Source organism: Nyctibius grandis, chromosome 15 (genome assembly GCF_013368605.1).
Source record: "Nyctibius grandis isolate bNycGra1 chromosome 15, bNycGra1.pri, whole genome shotgun sequence".
Lineage (NCBI taxonomy): Eukaryota > Metazoa > Chordata > Aves > Nyctibiiformes > Nyctibiidae > Nyctibius > Nyctibius grandis.
Window position 1 is genome coordinate 1,391,552 of NC_090672.1, and position 21,025 is coordinate 1,412,576.

The window sequence follows — 21,025 nt, forward strand, 5'->3', positions numbered from 1 at the left end:
GCTATAAATTGGCCAGATGGTTTCAGCAGCAAATAAACCCTGCCTGTGATGAATTGGTAACCAGGAGTAAGGACAGGGGTTGTTGTGGAGAGCGGTGTGTAGCTCCTACTGCCTGTTATGAGTGGTGGAGATGACACAAACATCTCGACTCAAGGTGAAGCTCTGCAGTGTCCTGCAGCGAGGGGCAGGCTGAGCAGCCTGGCTTTGGGATGTCCAGGTCGTCTTACGGTAGCTTTGAAAGGCGTGATGTTTTCCTGTGGTTGCTACGTGGGGAAGTGGGGACAGATCAGAGGTCCTTGCTCAGGGTCCAGGGGGGCACATAGAATCGCAGCCGGACTGAGGAAGGGACCGTGCAGGGCCTGTGACTTCCCATGACGTGAGCTAGTGCCGCCCAGCGGGTGCTGGCTGATGGGTCTGGCTGCTCTCTGCTATCTGCGTGCTTGTTTTTCTTATTTGTTTCACTTCTTATCATCGCCTAAGAAGCTAGAACAAAATATGTATTTAATCTTTCTTATAAATGAGCAGATTTCTGATTAGTGTATTTTCCTAAGTGATTAGTGCTCCTATTGACAGTATCTCACTCAATAATGATGATTTCAATCAAATCAGAAGCCAGAAAGGAAGGGACCAGGTGATAAATTAAGGATCCACTAAAAAAATATTTGGTTGGGTACATTTTTGGCAATCAATCAGTTGCATAACTTTTAACTTCTAAAAGTTTTTAAAAAACTTCTAACTTTTAAAACGTTTTGGTGATCTGGGAGTTATTTGACCACTGCTGGAAATGGCATTGAAAAGCTGCAGAAATTGTACCTGTAACTAATTCATTTGCAAAACAAAAATTTTTTTATTACTGCGTACAACATATTAGGTATTTAATTTTTTGGGGCAATTTAATTAGCACTGTAGATCTGAACAAAAATTGACGTTCTATACTTTGACTCTATTCTATATTTGTTTACCTTGTGCTTTTGTAAGAAAGTTTGCTCTCACAAGTGTTTATTTTTTAGCAGAATGACCTTCTGTGCCACTTTTCTGCTGCCCGTGGGCACCTGGCAGAATGATTTTTCTCGAGGAAGGGGCTTCCCTGAGCCCCTGAAGAGGGAGGCAGCTGCTTCACTTTGCTCTAAGACTGCAACGAAATCCAGACCAGTAAATGAAGATGTGCCCTCTTCTCTAGGTGAAATCCCTGATCTCTTCCCTGACAATGAAGTTGAAAACATCATCAACAGTGTGAGGAATGAAGTAAAAGGCCAGGGGCTGGTGGATTCCAGGGAGACTTGCTGGAAGTATTTTATAGAGCGTGTTCGACGACAGCTGAAGGTGAGACAGGCTGGGGGAGTTTGGGTCCTCACCATCGACCTTGGTGTGTGGGCATGGGGTGGGGATGCTTTGGGCTACATTGTAGGGAGGTCAGACTGCAGCCTGAAAGGCTTTTCTGCCTGTTTATGATATGAGCTGTGGTTCTCTTCAGCAAGTAGTACTAAAGCATAGGAAATACTGTCTGTTGTCATCACTTCTTGGGCTTTAGAAGGCTCTATGAGAGTTGAAAATTTTCTCTTTCAAGAGCTGAGCAGGACCAGCCTTTCCGTTTTCAAAACCATGCACAAGGGTTTAACTGGGGTGCATTAGGACTAGGTCTTGCTGCTTGGAAAAGGGATCAGTCTTCATGTTGTTGATAATCCATAGCCAGAAGAATTAAAAAGAAAGGTTATTTTAAAAACAAAGTGCTGGGAACTGAGACACAGCATGCTTACAGGATTTCTTCTGCTGCAGCCCATATTCCAGCATAGAAAGGCCTTATAAATACATCCTAAGATCCCAAAACAGTTTCAGGACTTCCCAGGTATGCCCAGCACATGGAGAAAGTACAGTGCAAGAAGGAGTTAGACTCTTCCAGAATGTATTTACCCATCTGCAGGACTGCACAGTGCTGTGGTCCCAGAGCAGGGAAGTAGGGTAGGCAATGAGTGAAGACTTGATCTTTGCTTTCTGACTCACTGCTTGGTTTGTGTTGGTGGGACATGTTCACTGAGGTAGGGTGGCCTGTTCCCTTGTTGATGCAGGTAGGTACATGTTTAGGATGGGAACAGCTGGAGAGCTGATTTTTGAGGAAAAACTTGGGGACCATGCCGCAGTATAGATGCCCAAGGAGAGGGAGTCCAGTCCTCCTCTCTCTCCCTTTCCCAGTATAGAGGGGAATTTCTGATGAGCGCTAATGCTGTTTTGTAGCTCTTCTAGCACCTTGATTGTCTTCTGCCTGATGTTCCTCCCTAGATATGGTCCTGTTAGCTATTGAGGTACACTGGAAGGGCGGCATGAATGTGATTTACTAGAGGCTGATTCCTTTTCCTTGTCTGCCCTTCTCCTTAACAGCGTGTTAGAGCAGATGGATGGAGTCAGCCAGGAAGTGCTGTTTATTCTCCCCAGCATTTTGTGACAGCACCATGTGCTGTGCAGAAAGCTGATCGATCTGTTGCTGGTCCAGGGCATGCTGGACCTCTGGAAGCAACGCAGGAGTGGGGCTTGGCCCAACAGAGCATAAGCGCCAACACACTGTCTGCTTCAAGGCCTTAAGAGAGAATAGTGTAGATGCAGAAGAGGACTTTTGTATGTGGATAGCTTCCTGAAGCTCGCCTGGCCTTGAAGGAGCAGCATAGAGGTGCCTGAGGCTTATGCCTGAAGGCGTAGGAAGGATTTCTATGTGTCTTTCCCCTACGTGTGAGCATGCAGTGGCCATGTCAGAGGAGCAGAAGCTTTGAGTTCAGCTGCCTCTTCTGAAATGGAAACGAAAGTGGTTTTGTTACAGGCTGGCTTTTGCAGCTTCTAAAAAACAGATCTTAGCTCACGGTGGAGGTGGTGACGCCTTATAGAGATGTCTGAGCTGACAGCAGCCTGCCCCACAGCACTTACAAGGCTGTGCAGGTACCAGCCAGGGCTAACAAGTGGGAGAGTGATGATGCATTGAGTGAGATATGCTGCTCCCAAAACAAGCCCTTGCTCAGATACTGCTACTTCGTTGCATGGTGGCAACTTGTCCGTGTCCTTCTTTGCCCCTGATTAGCAGAGCTCATAAATCCAGCTGCAGCGAGCTTGCAGGAAAAGGGCTGTGATGAATGGTGGAGGCAGGTTTTGGTCCTTGGGGCTTATTTTGCTGTTAAAGCTGGTGGTGGGGCAGCGAAGAGAAAAGGCACTTTGCCTTGTCCTGACTTTACACCCTGGGCGAGGAATTTCCTTTTGGAAAAGGGAGAGCATGTGCCTTACTCAGAAGAGCTGAGCAGGCTGGCGGTGGGAGAAGGAGGCTCTCAGCCTGCAGGGAAAGGCAGGTGGACGAGGGAAGGGTGCTGAAGGGGGAGGAGAAGTGGTGCAGGGCTGGGAGGATGCTGAGCAGGGGAGTAACGGCCCCTTGACCAGACCCCAGAGTATTGCGAAAAGAGCTTTCCCAGAGACCCACGAACACTGTACGATTTGCTGCAACTCAGAAACTTTTAGCAACTGTTGGATTGAAATAAAAGCCAGAAAAGCAAAGGACCTGCTGCGCAAAAATGCAATGAGCAGGGAAAACACATTCGCAAATGCTTTTATTTCCATTCTGCTTTGTTTTGAGATTTCTCTATTTAAAAAAAAATCCTCATTCTGATAAAAGCAGATTTTGAGTTTGAGCCACCTCAACCCTTTTCAATGCTGGCTTTTGGTGAAACAATCCAGGCAGGCCTGTGGTCCTGCCAGGAGAATTTAGATCCATTCACTTTAATTCCTGGTTGCACCACTTGAATCTGGATGCCAGTTCCATGCCGGGCACAGCTTTGTGTCACTGCTAAAGCAGGGAACAGTGGTTGTATTAAGCCCCGGCTGCAGCCTTGAAAGTGTGCCAGGCTTCTGCTTTTGACCATAGCAATGCTTAACACCACTGCTAGTCTTTATTGCAAAGAAAAAATGTGTTTAGTGCTAGATTATACCTTTTCCAGACCAGGCTTGCTGGCCTGAAGTGCAAGGGCTCAAAGACTGAGGTTGCTGCGCCCTGGGCTGGTGGCATGAGATCTTCCTTCGGAAGGAAGAGCCTGGGCTGGGCAGCGTGGCTGGAGCCCGGCACCTGCTCCCAGCTGTGTCTTCTCACCTTCTCCTTCCTCGGGCTCCACAGGTCGCCCTGTGTTTCTCACCCGTCGGTAGCAAGCTGCGCGTCCGCAGCAGGAGGTTCCCCGCCATCGTCAGCTGTGTGGCCATAGACTGGTTCCAGGAGTGGCCTCGGGAGGCCCTTGAGTCCGTCAGCCTCCGCTTTCTGCAAGAAACAGAGACCGTGGAGGTGAGCACCTCACCCACTGGCATCTGGGGGTGCCTGAGCCGTGCCTGGATTGGAGTTTCTCTGAGGGGTGCAGGCGCTGGCCACCCCTGGCCCTGGTGCTGGTGGCAACCAGGTGTGACCTCGTCCCTCCCTTCAGTGCAAGCAATGCCTCACACAATGAAGACAGCATTGCAGAGAGGGTTTGCTCACCTGTATTGCCCTCCGACCCTTGTCCAGGACATCTGGGTGACTGTTTGGAGAGGAATTGCTGGTAGCACTGTAGTGCATTAAACTTAATTGAACCATGCTTGAAATACGGCCCAGGTTTTTCAGAGAGGGGCATGGACCTCAGCAGAAGTATGGCCATGGGCACCACGCTCACGTGTGTTTGTACACAGAGAGTATTGCCAGTGAGACGCCTGCTTTGCTAGCAAGAGAGGCAGCTTACAAATCGGTGCAGAAAATAACCTCATGCTTGTTATTATTGCAGGGAACATATGCTTTTCTCTCCACATGTGTGTCAGCGTCTGTAATTCTCAAGGGCAAAAATATGTCAAGTTCTCATTGATGACAACCTGATACTAGACCAAAAGAGATTCTATTCTGTTTATTTAGCTTTTCTGGGCAGGATTTTGGAAGAATAAAGTCTACAGTGTTTCTTTTTGTGAGTGTGCACGTCCCCTGTTTGTACAGAAGAAAAGGCCAAATTTATACTTAAAAGGCTGTTATTTTATAGAGATGAATGCTAGAAAAATTGCTTGGAGTAAGATAAAGTATGAGATAAAAAGATATAAAAAGAGGTATAAAGTACACGAGCAAAGTTATTTTAGAGATAACGAATGAAAAGGGATCAGCTTAGATGTTACATCCTGGATTTTGCTGCAGCAGAATAAAACGTTAATAAATTCCTTTATATATGGCACAGATCTGCAATATATATATAGTTGTTCTGTTTAAAATATTTTCTCCTTGTCTTCTCATCTTAACTTTAGGATTCAGTGAAAGAGTCGATAAGCAAATTCATGGCCTATGTCCACACAAGTGTCAACGATGTATCCCGATTGTATCTGAGCAATGAGCGACGATATAACTACACAACTCCAAAGTCGTTCCTTGAGCAAATCAAACTCTATCAGAATTTACTATTGAAAAAGGGCAAGGATTTAAAAGCAAAAATGGAGCGGCTGGAGAATGGCCTGGAGAAGCTCAAGAGCACGTCTGCACAGGTAAGCAAACCGTTCGAGGTTAAAAACTGATATTTTCCTTATTACTGTTAGACACCTCTGTGTCCTGGTTTGAAGAAGAATTTACAGGCTGAAACTGTGCAGGGTGTAAAATTTGTGCTAGATGCTGGGTCTAGTCTGGCTTGAACTGGGTTCCTGGAGGAGCAGGAGTTATATTCTGTACTGGAAAGGAGAAGGGAAGAGTTGTGTGTCCAGTCTCTCCTCTTTGGGTGGTGCTAATCCCAAATGAAAGATCACGGTAAGTAAAATGAGATAGGGATCCAGTTGGCCGTGTGCATCTTCTTTTAATGGTTATATTTCAGCTGCGGTGGCAAAATAGGTTATAAATTACAGGAAGATCAGTGATTTTTGGAGTTGCATTCAGGAAATCTACAATAACTTCAGCAAGAACCCTCTCTTTCAAACGAAATAGAGCATCCTTTTAAAATAAGGCTGATTTTCATTTTCCTTGCATTATGCTATCCATCTCTAAGGAAACGTCTGAAATGTATATTAACCATCCCAAAATCCCCGTGCTAAAGAGCGGCATTGGCACTCTTCTGTGGTAAAGACTAGATGTTGTTCTGAGTATTTCACAAACCTCTCTGTAGTGACTCCAACTGCCTTTCAGAGCTTTGCTGTCTACGTCTGTTGCTAAACTCCCATTTTTCTCTCCATTTCGTATTCTATTAACTCTTACAAATGTTCACTTACAAGCTTGTACTGTGGCAAATGGGCCTCTCCTGAAGCCGCTCCAAAGAAATGCAGGGGGTTGATGTGAATGAAGGACTAACAGGTTTAACCCCTTCCATATATATGCTCTGGGTAATGCTGGCAGCATAAATCACGTCTGTCATGCTCAATAGGATACATGCCTTACTGGAGGGTGATGTATGGGCTGTATTAGTGCTTCTCAGCTCTGGTACAGTCTACATCCCACTTCAAACAGTTGCTTTCTTCATGGTGCAGGACAGGTCTTTGAGGACACAGCAGGGGAGTGGGCATGTTTCATGTCCCATTTGCAGGTTTTAGCATCTCCTTTGAAAGGATGCAGCTGTGGTTGAACAGCCAGTAGCAGAGAACACCCATCACAACCAGTGACACCAACCAGAGCAATAAGCACGTGCCCTCACTGCATAGCAGACCTGACATCTACCTTACCTATGGAGGCAAATAATTTTGCTTACCTGTGGGGTGCTGCTGTTTTTGATGATGCCCCAGAGGTGGACAAGATGGGTTAGGTCTATTTTTTATTGGGAGCAACTAATATAAAACTAACCTTTTAGGAGGAAACAAGTCCCTGTAGTGTTGGTCAAACACAGGGACCCTTCTGTATTCTTCAGGCATATTTTCATATGGGTGTTATGTTGGCAAGGGTTCTCTGACAAGGCACAAAACAAGTGCTGAGCAGTGGTGGAGGACTGGGGAGGAGATGGGAAGCCACAGCTGTGGGTCTTGTAGATTTTGCTATTGCAAGAAAGGTAAAAGAACGCAAAGTTCATGTCTGGTTGGAGTAAGGCTGGGGCGAGAAGTGCCTGTTTGTGAAGATTAAGATGCAGAGCAGTGAGGACAAATATGTCAAATTTGAATCTAAAATTAGCACTAGGGGCCTAAAATTAAACACCTAAATTATCAGATGTGTGCAATAGTCAAAACTGCTGTTGATTTGAAACCAGAGTGTGGATATTTAGCAGTGTTGGAAATCACACCAGAACGCTCAATCTTGAATATGGGTTTAAAAGTCTTGTACTTTACATTCACCCATGGAAATGGTGGCATTCCTCAGGGGTCTGTATTGGGACCGGTCCTGTTTAACGTCTTTGTCAGCGACATGAACAGTGGGATTGAGAGTGCCCTCAGCAAGTTTGCTGGTGACACCGAGCTGTGTGGTGTGGTTGCCACGCTAGAGGGAAAGGATGCCATCCAGAGAGACCTGGACAGGCTTGGGAGGTGGGCCTGTGCGAACCGGATGAAATTCAACAAGGCCAAGTGCAAGGTCCTGCATGTGGGCAGGGGCAATCCCAAGCACAAACACAGGCTGGGCAGAGAATGGATTGAGAGCAGCCCTGAGGAGAAGGCCTTGGGGGTGGTGGTTGACAAGAAACTCAACACAAGCCGGCAACATGCGCTTGCAGCCCAGAAAGCCAACCGTATCCTGGGCTGCATCCCCAGAAGCATGTCCAACAGGTCGAGGGAGGGGATTCTGCCCCTCTGCTCCGCTCTCGTGAGACCCCCCCTGCAGTGCTGCGTCCAGCTCTGGGGCCCCCAATGTAAGAAGGACACGGAGCTGTTGGAGCGAGTCCAGAGGAGGCCACGGAGATGATCAGAGGGCTGGAGCACCTCTGCTATGGAGACAGGCTGAGAGAGTTGGGGCTGTTCAGCCTGGACAAGAGAAGGCTCCGGGGAGACCTTCTAGCACCTTCCAGTAGCTGAAGGGCCTACAGGAAAGCTGGAGAGGGACTTTTGACAAGGGCAAGTAGTGACAGGATGAGGGGTAATGGTTTTAAACTGAAAGAGGGTAGATTTAGATTAGATATTAGGAAGAAATTCTTTGCTGTGAGGGTGGTGAGAGACTGGCCCAGGTTGCCCAGAGAAGCTGTGGCTGCCCCCTCCCTGGCAGTGTTTAAGGCCAGATTGGATGGGGCTTTGAGCAACCTGGTCTGGTGGAAGGTGTCCCTGGCTGTGGCAGGGGGGTTGGAGCTAGATGATCTTTAAGATCCCTTCCAACCCAAACCATTCTATGGTTCTATGATTCTATGGTTGGTCTTGGTGCTCAGGAAGTGACAAGTCTTCTGTCTTACTCAAGTGTGTCATCTCCAGGTGGTGTTCATGGTGCTTGGAAGCGATACACTGTGTTTCTTTTATTTTCAAAGCAAAGAAGGAGGATTTTGATACCTGGGTATGACCTGGTTGTGCCTTAAGTCTGGGGACTAGGGCTCCCATCATCAGCATTCTCCAGATTCCTGCTGCTTGGATGCTGTGACAAGTTAATTATGACTTTTATGTATTTCTATACACTGTTCAGTGTGGCCTTATCATGAGGGGGCTGCTGCGCATGTAGTTGCAGAGTGCTTTTTGACTTAGCCGTTCCAGTTTCAAAGTAACCTCTCCCCCTCCTTTTATTCTTCTCCCCTCCACACCTGCTCTTTTTTTTTCTTTTTAGATTTGAACATTTGATGAACAACTTTTCTTCTAAAGAAATGTTTTCCATTAGCTTACATGCCTAACCATCTTCCCCTGAAGACCGTGGCTGTCCTCAGTACTCAGAAAAGCAGAAGTTGGCGTCCAGTTATTAGGACATAATAGACTTGGAAAGATGTGTGGGATGAGTCATTTGTTTTTCAGAGTGATGTTCGCTATGAAGAGGTCAGTGCTCTGTTCAGAGCCCGTTGCTGAGTAATTTTTAGGATGACTTTGGTTAATATTGCATCACTGGATTCCAGATTCACATCTTGCTTGCTTTATCAATTAGTCGCTGACCTTTGTGATGTATTTTGTGTTCTTGAAACAAGGCAGGGACAATCAGATAAAATGAGTCTTCTGGGAGCCTGCCCTCCATGTTTTTTACTCTTTAATAATTCTTCTTATGCTGTCCTGGTGGTAAGCAAGCACTTCTTCCTTCCCTGTTGGAGTCACTATACATTACCCTTAAACCTCTTGGTTGCTTTACTCTTACCCTTTCTACCTCACGCTACTAATTGCTTATCAGATTGTCCTGCACTCTGGGAAGCTGCTCACAGGTTTTTCACATTGCTTAGCACTGTTTGGGACCAAGTACTGACCCTTTTGTGGCCAGTAATGATATTCTGTGTGCTAAGGCTCATAGTGGATCTGTCTGCTCACACCTTGGTCTGGTTATTATCCCGGTGTTGCCTATGGGAAGGTGGTTAATAATGTTCTCTTGTCTCTTTGGGATGACAGTCTGCTGTGATTTTTCCGTGCCATCTCAGTCTCTCTTTATACTGTTACTCTCTTGTAGTTCTTGCTTTCTTCTTCTTACCAGCTACATGTTGCCCAAAAGGCATCTTCAGCTTTCACCGGTGTTGGCAGACACTGGAAATGTTGGTGGTGTTTTTCTCACCTCCCCTGAATGTGGTAATGACTCTTCTGTGGTGTGTCTGGATGGTAATTTATAAAGCACGTGTCTGTGGCTGCTCCACAGCACAGCAGGGTCCAATGTGCTGGCAAGAACCAAGCAGGACAGTTCACTGCAGCACCTTGAACTCCACTGTTAGCTGTGAGATCTCATGTCTTTGAAGAGGTGTGAATCCTGTGCTCTTGTTTTAGACATAAAACAGTCTCTTCCTGCCCCTCCATGTGGAGCTGTTTCTCTTTATCTTTTTTTACCAACTCCCTGTGGCCCTGGTGGCCCTGTTGTCCGTGCCTGTGTCCATGTGTCATGTGCCCCTGCTGCATGCACACATGTCCCGTGGCTTTTACTGCCTTCCTGAGCTCTGTCTGGCAGACTGGTGGGTTCAACCTTCCCCTCACATTGAGTGTTCATGGTTTCCTTTACACTGCGATGTTTTAGGTTGACCTTGGCTGGACACCAGGTGCCCACCCAGCCGTTCCGTCACTCCCCCTCCTCAGTAGGACAGGGTGGGGAGAAAATAAGATGGAAAAGAACTCGTGGGTTGAGATAAGGACAGGGAAAACACTCACCAATTACCATCACAAACAAACTTGACTCAGGGAAATTAATTTATTTTATTGCCAATCAAATCAGAGTAGGGTAATGAGAAATAAAACCAAATCTTAAAACACCTTCTCCCCACCCCTCCCTTCTTCCTGGGCTCAACTTCACTCCTGATTTTTCTACCTCCTCCCTCCAAGTGCGCAGGGGGATGGGGAATGGGAGTTGCGGTCAGTTCATCACACATTGCCTCTGCATCTCCTTCCTCCTCGCACTCTTCCTCTGCTCCAGCATGGGGTCCCTTCCACAGGGGACAGTCCTCCATGAACTTCTCCAACATGAGTCCTTCCCACAGGCTGCAGTTCTTCATGAACTGCTCCAGTGTGGGTCCTTTCCACATGTCCTTTCCATGGAGTGCAGTCCTTCAGGAATAGACTGCTCCAGTGTGGGTCCCCCATGGGGTTACAAGTCCTGCCAGCAAACCTGCTCCAGCACCTGGAGCACCTCCTCCCCCTCCTTCTTCACTGACCTTGGTGTCTGCAGAGTTGTTTCTCTCACATCTTCTCATTCCTCTCTTCTGGCTGCTGTTGCACAGCAGTTTTTTCCCCTTCTTAAATATGTTATCACAGAGGTGCTACCACTGTCGCTGATTGGCTTAGCCTTGGCCAGCGGCGGGTCTGTCTTGGAGCCAGCTGGCATTGGCTCTGTCAGACATAGGGGAAACTTCTGGCATCTTCTCACAGAAGCCACCCCTGCAGCCTCCTTGCTGCTAAAACCTTGCTATGCAAACCCAATACGTGAGGCCGGATCAATAGGGCTTCCTGGCTTCAGTCTTCAGGATGTTGTCACCTCTTATTTGTCTCCATCAGTCTTCATCCTCTCCATGTGAGCACCAGCTCCAAGGAATAATCATTATATGACAAGAAAATATTTTCCACACTGTTCTCCTTTTGCATCATGGTGTTTTGCATGTGATGTTGCATCATGGTGTTACCTGGGATATTGTCGGTAGCCCCGACCAGGAGTGCCATGGGGCTGACCCAAGAATGACCAGGGAAGAGCAACCTGGAAATAAGCTCAAAGGATGGTGGATGGCCTTGCTCCTGATATGAATGGTTTATAACGCTGCTGATTTTCATAGCGTGGATGAAGAGTATGGGGCGTGTCAGTGCAAGGAGGGAGACTGTGTGTGAATGTTGGAGAATTTCTGGGCTGTGAGATGACAGAAGATGGGAGCTGTGCTGGGAAGGTTTTCTGCAGACCCTGAGATAATACATGTTAGTGGTAATCAGGCTTGGCCACCTCTGGGTTTTGGAAGTGTAGTTTAATGGGTGGAAATATGACAAACATCTGGGTTTTCTAAAGAAACCAGAAAATAGCTCTGTGTACAAGCTGCCATCCTTTATGAATGGAAGGTCCTTTTTGGTGTGAGAGAGGGGAAATTTCAGTACCTACTGTTACTGCGACGTTTGTAGAAAGAGGAGAACTTTTAATGCCTTTATTCCTAGTGTTTCTCTGCCAGGGACGGCTCCACAGGCCATTGATGGGAGCACATTTAAGGTTTCTGCTGTGCCTCTGCCTTCCCGAAGGTGGTGGCATGGGGCCTCCCTGCTCACTGGTGCCTCATCAGACATTTTTGTGTCTGAGCATTAGGATGTGTGGGAAGGGAGGAGAAATGGATGCGACAGACTGTTTTTGCTGTGGATGCGAGTATAGCATTAAGGGGAACTTCTTTGCTGCGCTGAGGGTGTGAAACTGGAGGAGCAAAGTCCTTAAATGTACATTCCCTGTGCCACGCCCAGGATATTACTAAAGACAGTGAGTTTGGTTGTTTAGGTGTAGCTCCTGTTTCTCTCTTTCCACTGCACAAACACTATTAAATTGTCCGTGCTCAACTGTGTTTGAGCTTTAGCCTCACTGGGGAAACACGATTGTTTCCTTTCATGTTCCAAAATCCTGCTGCAGGTAAGGGAGGCTGGAGGTCACTGTATATCCCCTACATGTGGTATGGTCTATTGGTAGAGGGTCCAGCAGAGCCTCAGGATACACATCACAGCTTCAACTCACATCATTTCCACTGGGAATTTAACATGTAACCCAAGCCCAGCTGGGCAGGGGCCTTCACAGTAACATACACTTCTGGGCTTCCGAATATTTCTTTCAGGCAAAGCCCTAGTTGAATTTTGTGCTTTTTTAAAATCCTGACGATGTTATAGCAAGTCATTTACCCTTCCATTATTGCATGTGCTTGGCTGAAAGCAGGTTTTGTCAGGGCATTTTCTGTTCTCACGGGCTGCGCTGGGGGCTGAGTTTACATCTGCTCATTGTGTAGTGGGTTTTAATCCCTTGCTGGTTTTGTCATGGTCATGTAAACCCCTAAAACTCCCATTCGTATATGCGTCCAGCACATGATTACTGGTTTTTGGGCAGAAGGCCACAAACCATATCTGCCATCAGTGAAGCCTCCCACTTCAATTTCCTGCAATCCCCGAAGACGTGGAGCTGAACACGAAGCTGCTGCTGAGTTTACCAACTGAAGGGATTATGTGCTCCTGCGAGCCCAGAGTCGTTTGGATTTACAGTCGCGTCTTTGTGCTGGTGAAAGCAGCATTGTAGTGCCAGGCAGCAGGAGATGACAATGGATAAAGTGCACAAAGAGACTCCTAAGAAACCGCTCTCCACTTGAAGCTGATGCCGAAAGTCCATGGCTTCAGTTTATAAGATTGCAAATTGTGCTCTCTCTTCTGGTATAAAAATGGAATTATCAACAAAAGCAAGTGTCTGACTTCCCTTCTAGTAAGTATTTTTATATAGGTAAAGACGTACCCCAGGAGCTCTAAGCAATCCTTTATGAGCCTGACGGCAGGACAGTGAAAAACTCCGTGGTCTGCACAGAGCCTGTGTAAATTCATTGAAACGGGTGCTTTTAGAAAGAGGCTTTCTGTCTGCAAGTGAGAGCCGGTGCGAGCTCCCCCGCCATGCAAATGCTTCAGCCTGTCACTGGAGAGGGCTCCTACCTTGCTGGGTGTGAGCTGCTGCTCGGTGGAGCAGTGTGTGAGGAGCTGCCACCACTGCCATGCCTCTTGGCTACTGGCTGAATGGGAGATACCTTCGCAAGCTCATTTGACATTGCATTTTAAAGCCCCTTGAGCCTTGGACCTCTGACAAGGGCTGTACCTGTCAGCAGATTCCAATTGTAATCTTTCTGGTGTGAAAAATGCCCTTCCTGCCCCAAATCCATAGGTCCTGATGGTTGTGAGGAAACTGATGGGGTGCTGCCTCTGCCTTGCGTGTGTGGGGCATGGGATGGAGGGGTGGGTGACTGTCAGGGTGCGCCTGGGCAAGCAGGCGGCTTGGGGAGCGCTGGTTTCTGGTGCACGGGTCCTCCTCAAAACCTGCACGTGGCAAAATACCACGTGCTCTGTTCTGCTGGTGTCAAGGCTGAGAAGCAACAGAAAGCGTAGCTGACTTGTAGCACGTCATCTCCACTGCAAAACACGTGCGCAGCGCAGGTATGCCTCCTATACTGGGGGTGTGATGGAACATCAGATCTCATGTTCAAAGCTGGATGTAACTGGCTTTATGAGAGAAGCTTCCTGCAAATGCCTGGTCCACGGTGAGGCTCCTGGGCTGTACAAAAGTAATCACAAGAATACCTGAAATGAAAGCTTCCACCTGCTTCCCACTGGATTCTTCTCAAAGCAACGTTCATGTTGCCCTGGCCCCTCTGTCCAGTCTGCAAGCAGAGGCAGTGAGCAGGGGTGGGACAACCTCCTTAGCAGCTCATCCTGCTGGTGCTGGTTTCTCCCCTGCTGGGTTCCTCGCTGCTAGCAAGCTGCTCCAGTGTGTGGACCATGCGCATGGATTCTCCAACTGTGACCCAAGCAACCCTGAGCAAAGGAGAGCAGCAGTATCCTGCTAACAGCTAAAAATACTGCTTTTCTGCGCTGCCAGGGTGTTGCTTGCTTTACACACAGGCCCTCCATGCTTTTGGGTACTGCTCACCCCACTCGAGTGTGAGCCTGTGCTGCTGGGCGGGGTAGGGAGCAGGTTGGTGAGTGTCCATGCTCCCACATGTGTTTTTTCCCTCTAGGTGGATGAGCTGAAGGCCAAGCTGGCAGCCCAAGAAGTGGAGCTGAAGCAGAAGAATGACGATGCTGACAAGCTGATCCGGGTGGTGGGGGTGGAGACAGAGAAAGTGAGCAAGGAAAAGGCAATCGCCGATGGAGAGGAGCAGAAAGTGGCACTTATCACCCAGGAGGTTGAGCAGAAACAGAAGGACTGCGAGGAGGACCTGGCCAAAGCTGAGCCTGCCCTGGAAGCTGCCCAGGCTGCTCTGAACACCCTCAACAAGGTAGGGTGAAGATTCCCGTGGGAATCCCATATCTCCCCTCTGCGTTGTGGGGGAGCAGTGTCATCTGGTGGCCCAAATTTCTGGGCATCGTATTGACCCTACTTAAGTTTCTTCCCAGCTGGTGTGTATACTTCGTCCCTGGTATAACTCGGAGCAGCCATGAGGCTGCACCAGGTTACCCTTTATTCATGGCCATGGAGAGCAGGGGGAACTGGAGGTGGGTGCTTCATTTGCACCTCCACTGTTGGCTGGCTCCACTACTTCTCATCCTGCCCTACAAGGAAGAGGAGGTCACCTAACTGTCACCCTCCTTCAGGACCCAGGGAAGAGTGTCTCAGAGGGATCACCAGTTCTGTACCTCTGTCTTGTTGTCTGAGCACTCTCTCTGGCTCAGACCTGTCTGCTAGCATGAAGGAGGACATGCAGGATGGAGGGCTGGGTTCCAGGGCAGGGACACAGGCCAGATCTTGCTCCAGACTTTTCTGAGGCTGTTACCCCTGAGCTTGCGGGGAATGAAGGTGCAGGAGGAGAGACAGGAGAGGCTGCCAGTGCTCTCAGGATGACTGATTGCCGGCTGTCCTGAGGGTCCTGTGGCAAGGAGCACTGTGCCCTTAGCTGGTCACAGCAGAGGTGCAGGGAGGTGTTGCAGGAAAGGTGAAGTGAAGCCCAAGCACCCCGTCGTTTCAGTGAGAGACAGTATCGATGCTGTTCGCTTGGTGTATTTCTGTGCAAGTGCACAATCAGCACAGCAGGAGCTGAGAACACTCCAAAAATACCAACAAGGCAGATTTTACGCCCAGCTGCTCCGTGAGCCTTTCTCCCCACCTGGTGTAGCTGAGAACGTTGCACAGACAGATCTCGTGTGAGCCCCACAGACTGGTGTTGGTGGGTGCGGGGCTGGCAGTTCATGGCCACAGCTGGCAGTGAGCATGGGCATTCTCCAAGTTCCCACTTGACCTATCTCCTGCATTGGAAAGGGATCTGTGATGGAAAGGCTCACGTCCCCCTCGAAGTCTGCAGCACAGTGGGGCAGTGTCTTCCTGCAGCCCACAGCAAATGCCTTGCTTGGCCGAGGGGAAGACAAGGTGGGGGAAGAAGGAGTAGAGATCCACAGATGCAGTGGGGAGAGTTGGTGACTTTTTGGGCTTCTCTGGGCATCTTTCCCTCATGAGTTCCCTGCTATTGTAGGGACAAAACATGGTGGCCTGAGGGTTTGGACTGATCTTCTCCAGCTATATTGGGACTGGATTTGTCTTGTCCTCTCTTTGTCCAAGATGTTCCTCAGGCCTTGTTGAGTGTTATGCTCAATGTCTCATACATACAGCTTGGCTCCACAGGTGCACTCATGGGGTGGCTTTTGGTTTGACGCAATAAGAAGCGCTGGCACACAAGTCTCATTCCATGTTTGGGTTTATCCAGTACCGGGGCTTCTCAGGTGGGAAGTGGACTTGTTCTTCAGCAGTATCTTTGGGCTGGGCAGGACACTGTCTTGCGGGTGGTGAGTAGTTGGGTACCGAGTGTAGGGTGACCTTTTGGTAGAGCTGTACCTTGCCACAGACAAGGTGACTCAAAAGGAAGATGCCACTGGGGAAATGTATAGCCAGGAGATAGTCTCCTGCACTCAGAGCAGTCCTTAAGTAACTGATTTAGGGAAGGCTTTTGGTACCTTGGAAGGGTTTTCCTTCAAGGGTGCTCCAGGAGTTCCCATTTGGAGCTCAACACTTTGAGATATGCCCCAGGGACACGTACTTGTAATTTATCTTGGTCTGCAGTTCACGCAGCATCCTGGAGCAGCAAACTCCCACTGCACCCAGGGCAGAGCAGTGGCCGTGCACCAGGTGTAGCTAGAAAAACAGAGTTATTCCCATGATCACAGCCAGGCATGGCTCAGTCATGCCTCAAACCATGGCTCAGTCATAGCCCTGTTAGGGGGAGAGGAAAGCAACTCCGAGTCACCACGAATGGGTTTTCTGTTTGATTAGCTTTCAGGAAACATGTGGCTTTGCTGCAGAGATGTGCTGCTTTGGCTCTTGTTCCTGGAAGGGAAAGGACCGTACAAAGGGAAAATGTTTGTCTCTTCATTAGATTTGGTTTTGTGCTGGAGCTGTAGAATATCTCATTAGGCAAAGATTGAGAGGCTATTTAAAGTGTTAAAAAGAGATGAGCATATACATATATGAGATAATTATATATATATATATAAAAAATAATTAAGGTAATTATTATATGGACCATGATGAAAGACAGGTGGGTTATGATAGACCCAGCACGGAGCACCTGCAAAATAAAAAAATGCAAACCAGGATGTGATAGTGAGTTTAAAAACTTGGGAAATCAGGTTTAGAGACAAAAATGCCCTTTTATCTCCTATAGTGCAGTTTGCTCGCCCTGTGAGGGTGCCTGGGCTCTTCCTCAGCATCTGCATCTCCTGGGCCCTAAGGATTGCAGGACATGGGGCTCAGCAGATCTGATGTTTTGGCATCCTCATCTCATCTTGGGGAGGGGGGAAGGGGGAAGATCAAGGCACACTGAGTCTGGGATTGCCTTCGCCTGCCGGTGGATCTCTGCTTGGCACAAAGCACTTCCCGAGAGGAGGTGGCAGCTGTCCTGTGGAGATGGCTGGGCAGTTTGTGCCCCCTTGGAAAGGAGGATGGTGCTTGGCCAGCGCTGCTCAGCGAGCAGAAGACAGTGGCAATATCAAAAGCAACGAACTTCCTGTGCGATTGCCTGCAAGGAATATCCCCTGGAGATGGTCCAGAGGCATTTGAGGAGGATGCCATAGTGGCCAATGTTCCTGAGACAGGTGGCACTCGGTGTCAGTGTCCTGTCTGGTTTCCATCCCAGGGATACTCTGGTGTGCAGAAGAATTCAGAGTGATTTGTTATAAATGCAACCGATTGATGCCATCAGGGAAAAGGGCAGAGCTCCTTTTACCTGGTACCCAAGCTCATCAGCGTGGCACTCACTGTGGACCTGGCTTGTCCTCTTCCCATGGTGCCAGAGATTCTTGTGTGGAAGGAAACTGGCCACCCCATGCTGCCCAGGTCTTCCTCGCTTTCCTGGCCGGGACATCATCACCCTCCCTCCCGTTCAGGGTAGCAGTGTCACCGTTCCCGTTGTGTCATGGAAGTGCTCACCTCATGGGAAAAAAGCAACAGTACCAGCGTGGCACCCCATTGCCACGGAGATGCAGGCTGTTAAACACAGGCTGCTCTGCCAGAGCCCTCCCAGCCACCCCGAGCACCAGCCCCTGGCACGTGCGGGGCTGGAGAGAGGCACGTTGTGTGCGCAGCTCCCAGCTGAGCTGAGCAGGGCACATGGGATGGAGGAGGGCATGTTGGAGCGCTTGTCTCTGCTCATGGTTGGCTCCATGTCATTGAGCATGTTAATTAGAGAGATTTTACACTGGAAATGCACACAGCTCCCAAGGGCCTGTCTCTATCAGCTCCATTATTAACAAAAGCTAAAAGCAAGCAAAGACACATTTAGGAACAGATTCATAGCAGATACCTTTATCCCCAAAATGGGTGCTCAAAGGTACCAAACTATCCCACCTTGCTTCCATAGACAGAAATTGATAGAAGCAGAATATCAGAGAATATAGATTAAAAGCTATTCAAAACTGATAGAAACTGGAACTGACAGAAGTTGATAGATTTTTCTTAAACTGATGTTGGAACAGCCCTTATCCTCGCTTTGACAACAGCGTATCATCTGAAAACAGCTTATTTTTAAAACAATTAAATTTTTAAAACAATTTACTTGCGCTGTTTTTTCCTATGCAAAAGCTAACTCGCATATCTGTGGAGAGAGGGAGTTTAGGTGTCAGCAGATCAAACCCTCAGCATCTCGTAATTGTTGCAGTTGCAAGTGTGTTAGGAAACGCGTGCTTTCTCCGCAATTCAGCTTTTCTCGCTTAGGGTAAGATTCACCCTCCTTAATATTAGGGACTTGTTAAAACTCCCTGTGTTGGCAGTGGAGGAGATGGGAACTCATCCTTGGACAAGGGTGTCCCCAGAGATGAGCTGATTCTCGTGGGGAAGCTGCTTGTTCACTCCAATGACTGCTCTCCTGCTGAAGGTGTTTGATTAAAGTGCCTAAATTTGGGCTGGATGATGGCCCCATGGAAACAGGGGTGCATGTGAGTAATTCAAAAGACCTTAACTCATGGGTGTCTCTGGCACAGGGAGTAGCTGAGCATGAAGGGAAGCTCTGCAAGGCAGTTCTAGAGGGGCTGGGGGCTTTTTATAGAGGTTATTATTTGGAAACATTTCCTTTTTCCTTGTCCTGATCTTCTGAAAGGGCAGAAAACCTCCTACTCCTCCAGGCGGGAGGGCTGGCAGCAGGGACTGGGTGGGAGCCTGGGGAGGAACACTGTGCTGTGCTGGTCCTGGGTGGGATGTAAGGAGCTGGATGCAGGGAATGGAGCACATGTGCTGTAAACATGGGTAGCAGTGATTTAACGGAGGTGATGTTCAGGCCGAGAGAAACCCAATTTATCAGATTGACAGCTCGGGAGCCTGACTCTTATTAGTGGCAAAGTAAAAAGAAAGCCCATTCATTTTTGTCTAACAACCTTGTTTTCCCCTTTTCAGAAGAATCTTACGGAGCTGAGGTCCTTCGGGTCGCCACCTTCAGCCGTCAGCAATGTCACCGCCGCTGTGATGGTGCTGATGGCCCCAGGAGGAAAGATTCCCAAGGACAGGAGCTGGAAAGCTGCAAAAGCCGCCATGGCCAGGGTGGATGGCTTCCTGGACTCCTTGATCAAGTTCGACAAGGAGAACATCCACGAGAACTGCCTCAAAGCCCTTCAGCCATATTTACAAGATCCCAAGTTTAAACCCGAGTTTGTGACCACCAAGTCCTATGCCGCAGCCGGCCTCTGCTCCTGGGTGGTAAACATCGTGCGCTTCCACGAGGTGTACTGCGAGGTGGAGCCGAAGCGGCAGGCTCTGAGCAAAGCCAACGCGGAGCTGGCGGCTGCCCAGCACAAGCTGGCAAGCATCAAGGCCAAAATTGGTGTAAGTGCTTGCCCTTTGGTGGGACCCATCATGCCAGTCACTGCTTGGGGAGAAATCCTCTGCTTTGGAGAAAGCTGCTTCACTGCAGTCATGTATTCTTAAGGGTGGGGTGGGAATCCAAAGATTCAGTAGATTGTAGTCTTTTCTATCCCTTTTATTGCTGCCTTTTACATTTAATCTGTTCTTCTCCAGCCTTGCTTATACCTTAAGAGGAAGGCTAATTATTAATTCTTATTATTCCTACGTAATTTTTAAAATGTAATTTACCTCTACTCATGGGTCCTCAGAAAACTCATTATCTCAAACCAGTATGTTCCCAGTGTGCTGCTCAGGGGCAGGGAAGAGGCTGATTTGAGAGTGCTGGTAGCACAGAGCTGTGCTGGGCTGGCTCCTTGCGCTCAGTCCCTGGCGATGGGCATGTTTTGCAGGTTGACAACTGCTTTAGTAGGAGTCTAGTAATTTGTCACTGCATGGCTCCCTGTCGGCATATCTTGTGCATAATCCTTATTTAGATTTTTGCTACTTTAAAAATTTTAAAAAAATCACTGAATAGAAGAAATTACTGTGTAATTAAAAGTACATTTCTACAGAAGGTAGCTTCTAGTCTTTCTCCTTTTCCTTCAGAAAATTATCTCTCTTTTAAAAGACGTACTGTTTTCTCCCCCTCGCTGCCTCCCTGGACAATACCTACTAATAGCGAAGTGTGGAAACCAGCCCAGGGGGACCCCGCCAGCCCATGCCTCAGACAGCAGCACAGTGTCCCATCACTCGCTGGTCTCTGGGTCCCTCCTGATGCAGGCAGCACATTTGCTCTCCGAAATGTGCCTTTTTTTTAATCATAGAATCATACAATCGTTTTGGTTGGAAAGGACGTTTAAGGTCATCAAGTCCAACCGTTAACCCAGCACTGCCAAGGCCACCACTAACCCATGTCCCTCAGCACCACATCTACACAGCTTTTAAATCCCTCCAGGGATGGTGACTCCACCACTGCCCTGGGCAGCCTGTTCCAATGCTTGACAACCCTTTCCGTGAAGAAATTTTTCCTGATCTCCAGTCTAAACCTCCCCTGGCACAACTTGAGGCTGTTTCCTCTCATCCTATCACTTGTTACCTGAGAAAAGAGACCGACCCCCACCTCGCTACACCCTCCTTTCAGGTAGTTGTAGAGAGCAATAAGATCTCCCCTCAGCCTCCTATGGATCTGGGATCCCTCTTCGTGAGCAAAGGATCCTCTGCGGCTGTGCCTTCGCACTGACACCACAGTTTGTGCAAAAGCCCCTTACAAAGCCAAGGTGTGTTGGCAGCCGGGCTGACAGATTTGTCTTTAAATAAGTGACTTTGAGAGACGCACCTGAAGAGAGGCAGCACGGTCCCTCCAGCTGAGCTCGTCCGAGTATTCATCTCTTCCACCAGCTCATCTTCGTGTTAGAAAATACGTAACTCTCTTGATGCCTCCTAGGGCTTATTATTCTTAAAATGCTTACTACACTTATTAACTAAAAATATAAA

The 21,025-nt window shown here is 48.3% G+C and overlaps 1 protein-coding gene across 1 annotated transcript in view; it reads left to right on the forward strand.

The window, feature by feature from the left end:
• The window catches only part of DNAH9 (dynein axonemal heavy chain 9), a 207,577-nt gene that overhangs the window by 90,502 nt on the left and 96,050 nt on the right, over positions 1-21,025 (forward strand). The window contains exons 46-50 of the mRNA XM_068413544.1: positions 1,181-1,323; positions 4,142-4,303; positions 5,275-5,508; positions 14,232-14,492; positions 19,088-19,513. Of these exons, the coding sequence (XP_068269645.1) occupies positions 1,181-1,323; positions 4,142-4,303; positions 5,275-5,508; positions 14,232-14,492; positions 19,088-19,513 (1,226 nt within the window). The remainder of the gene's footprint in view (positions 1-1,180; positions 1,324-4,141; positions 4,304-5,274; positions 5,509-14,231; positions 14,493-19,087; positions 19,514-21,025) is intronic.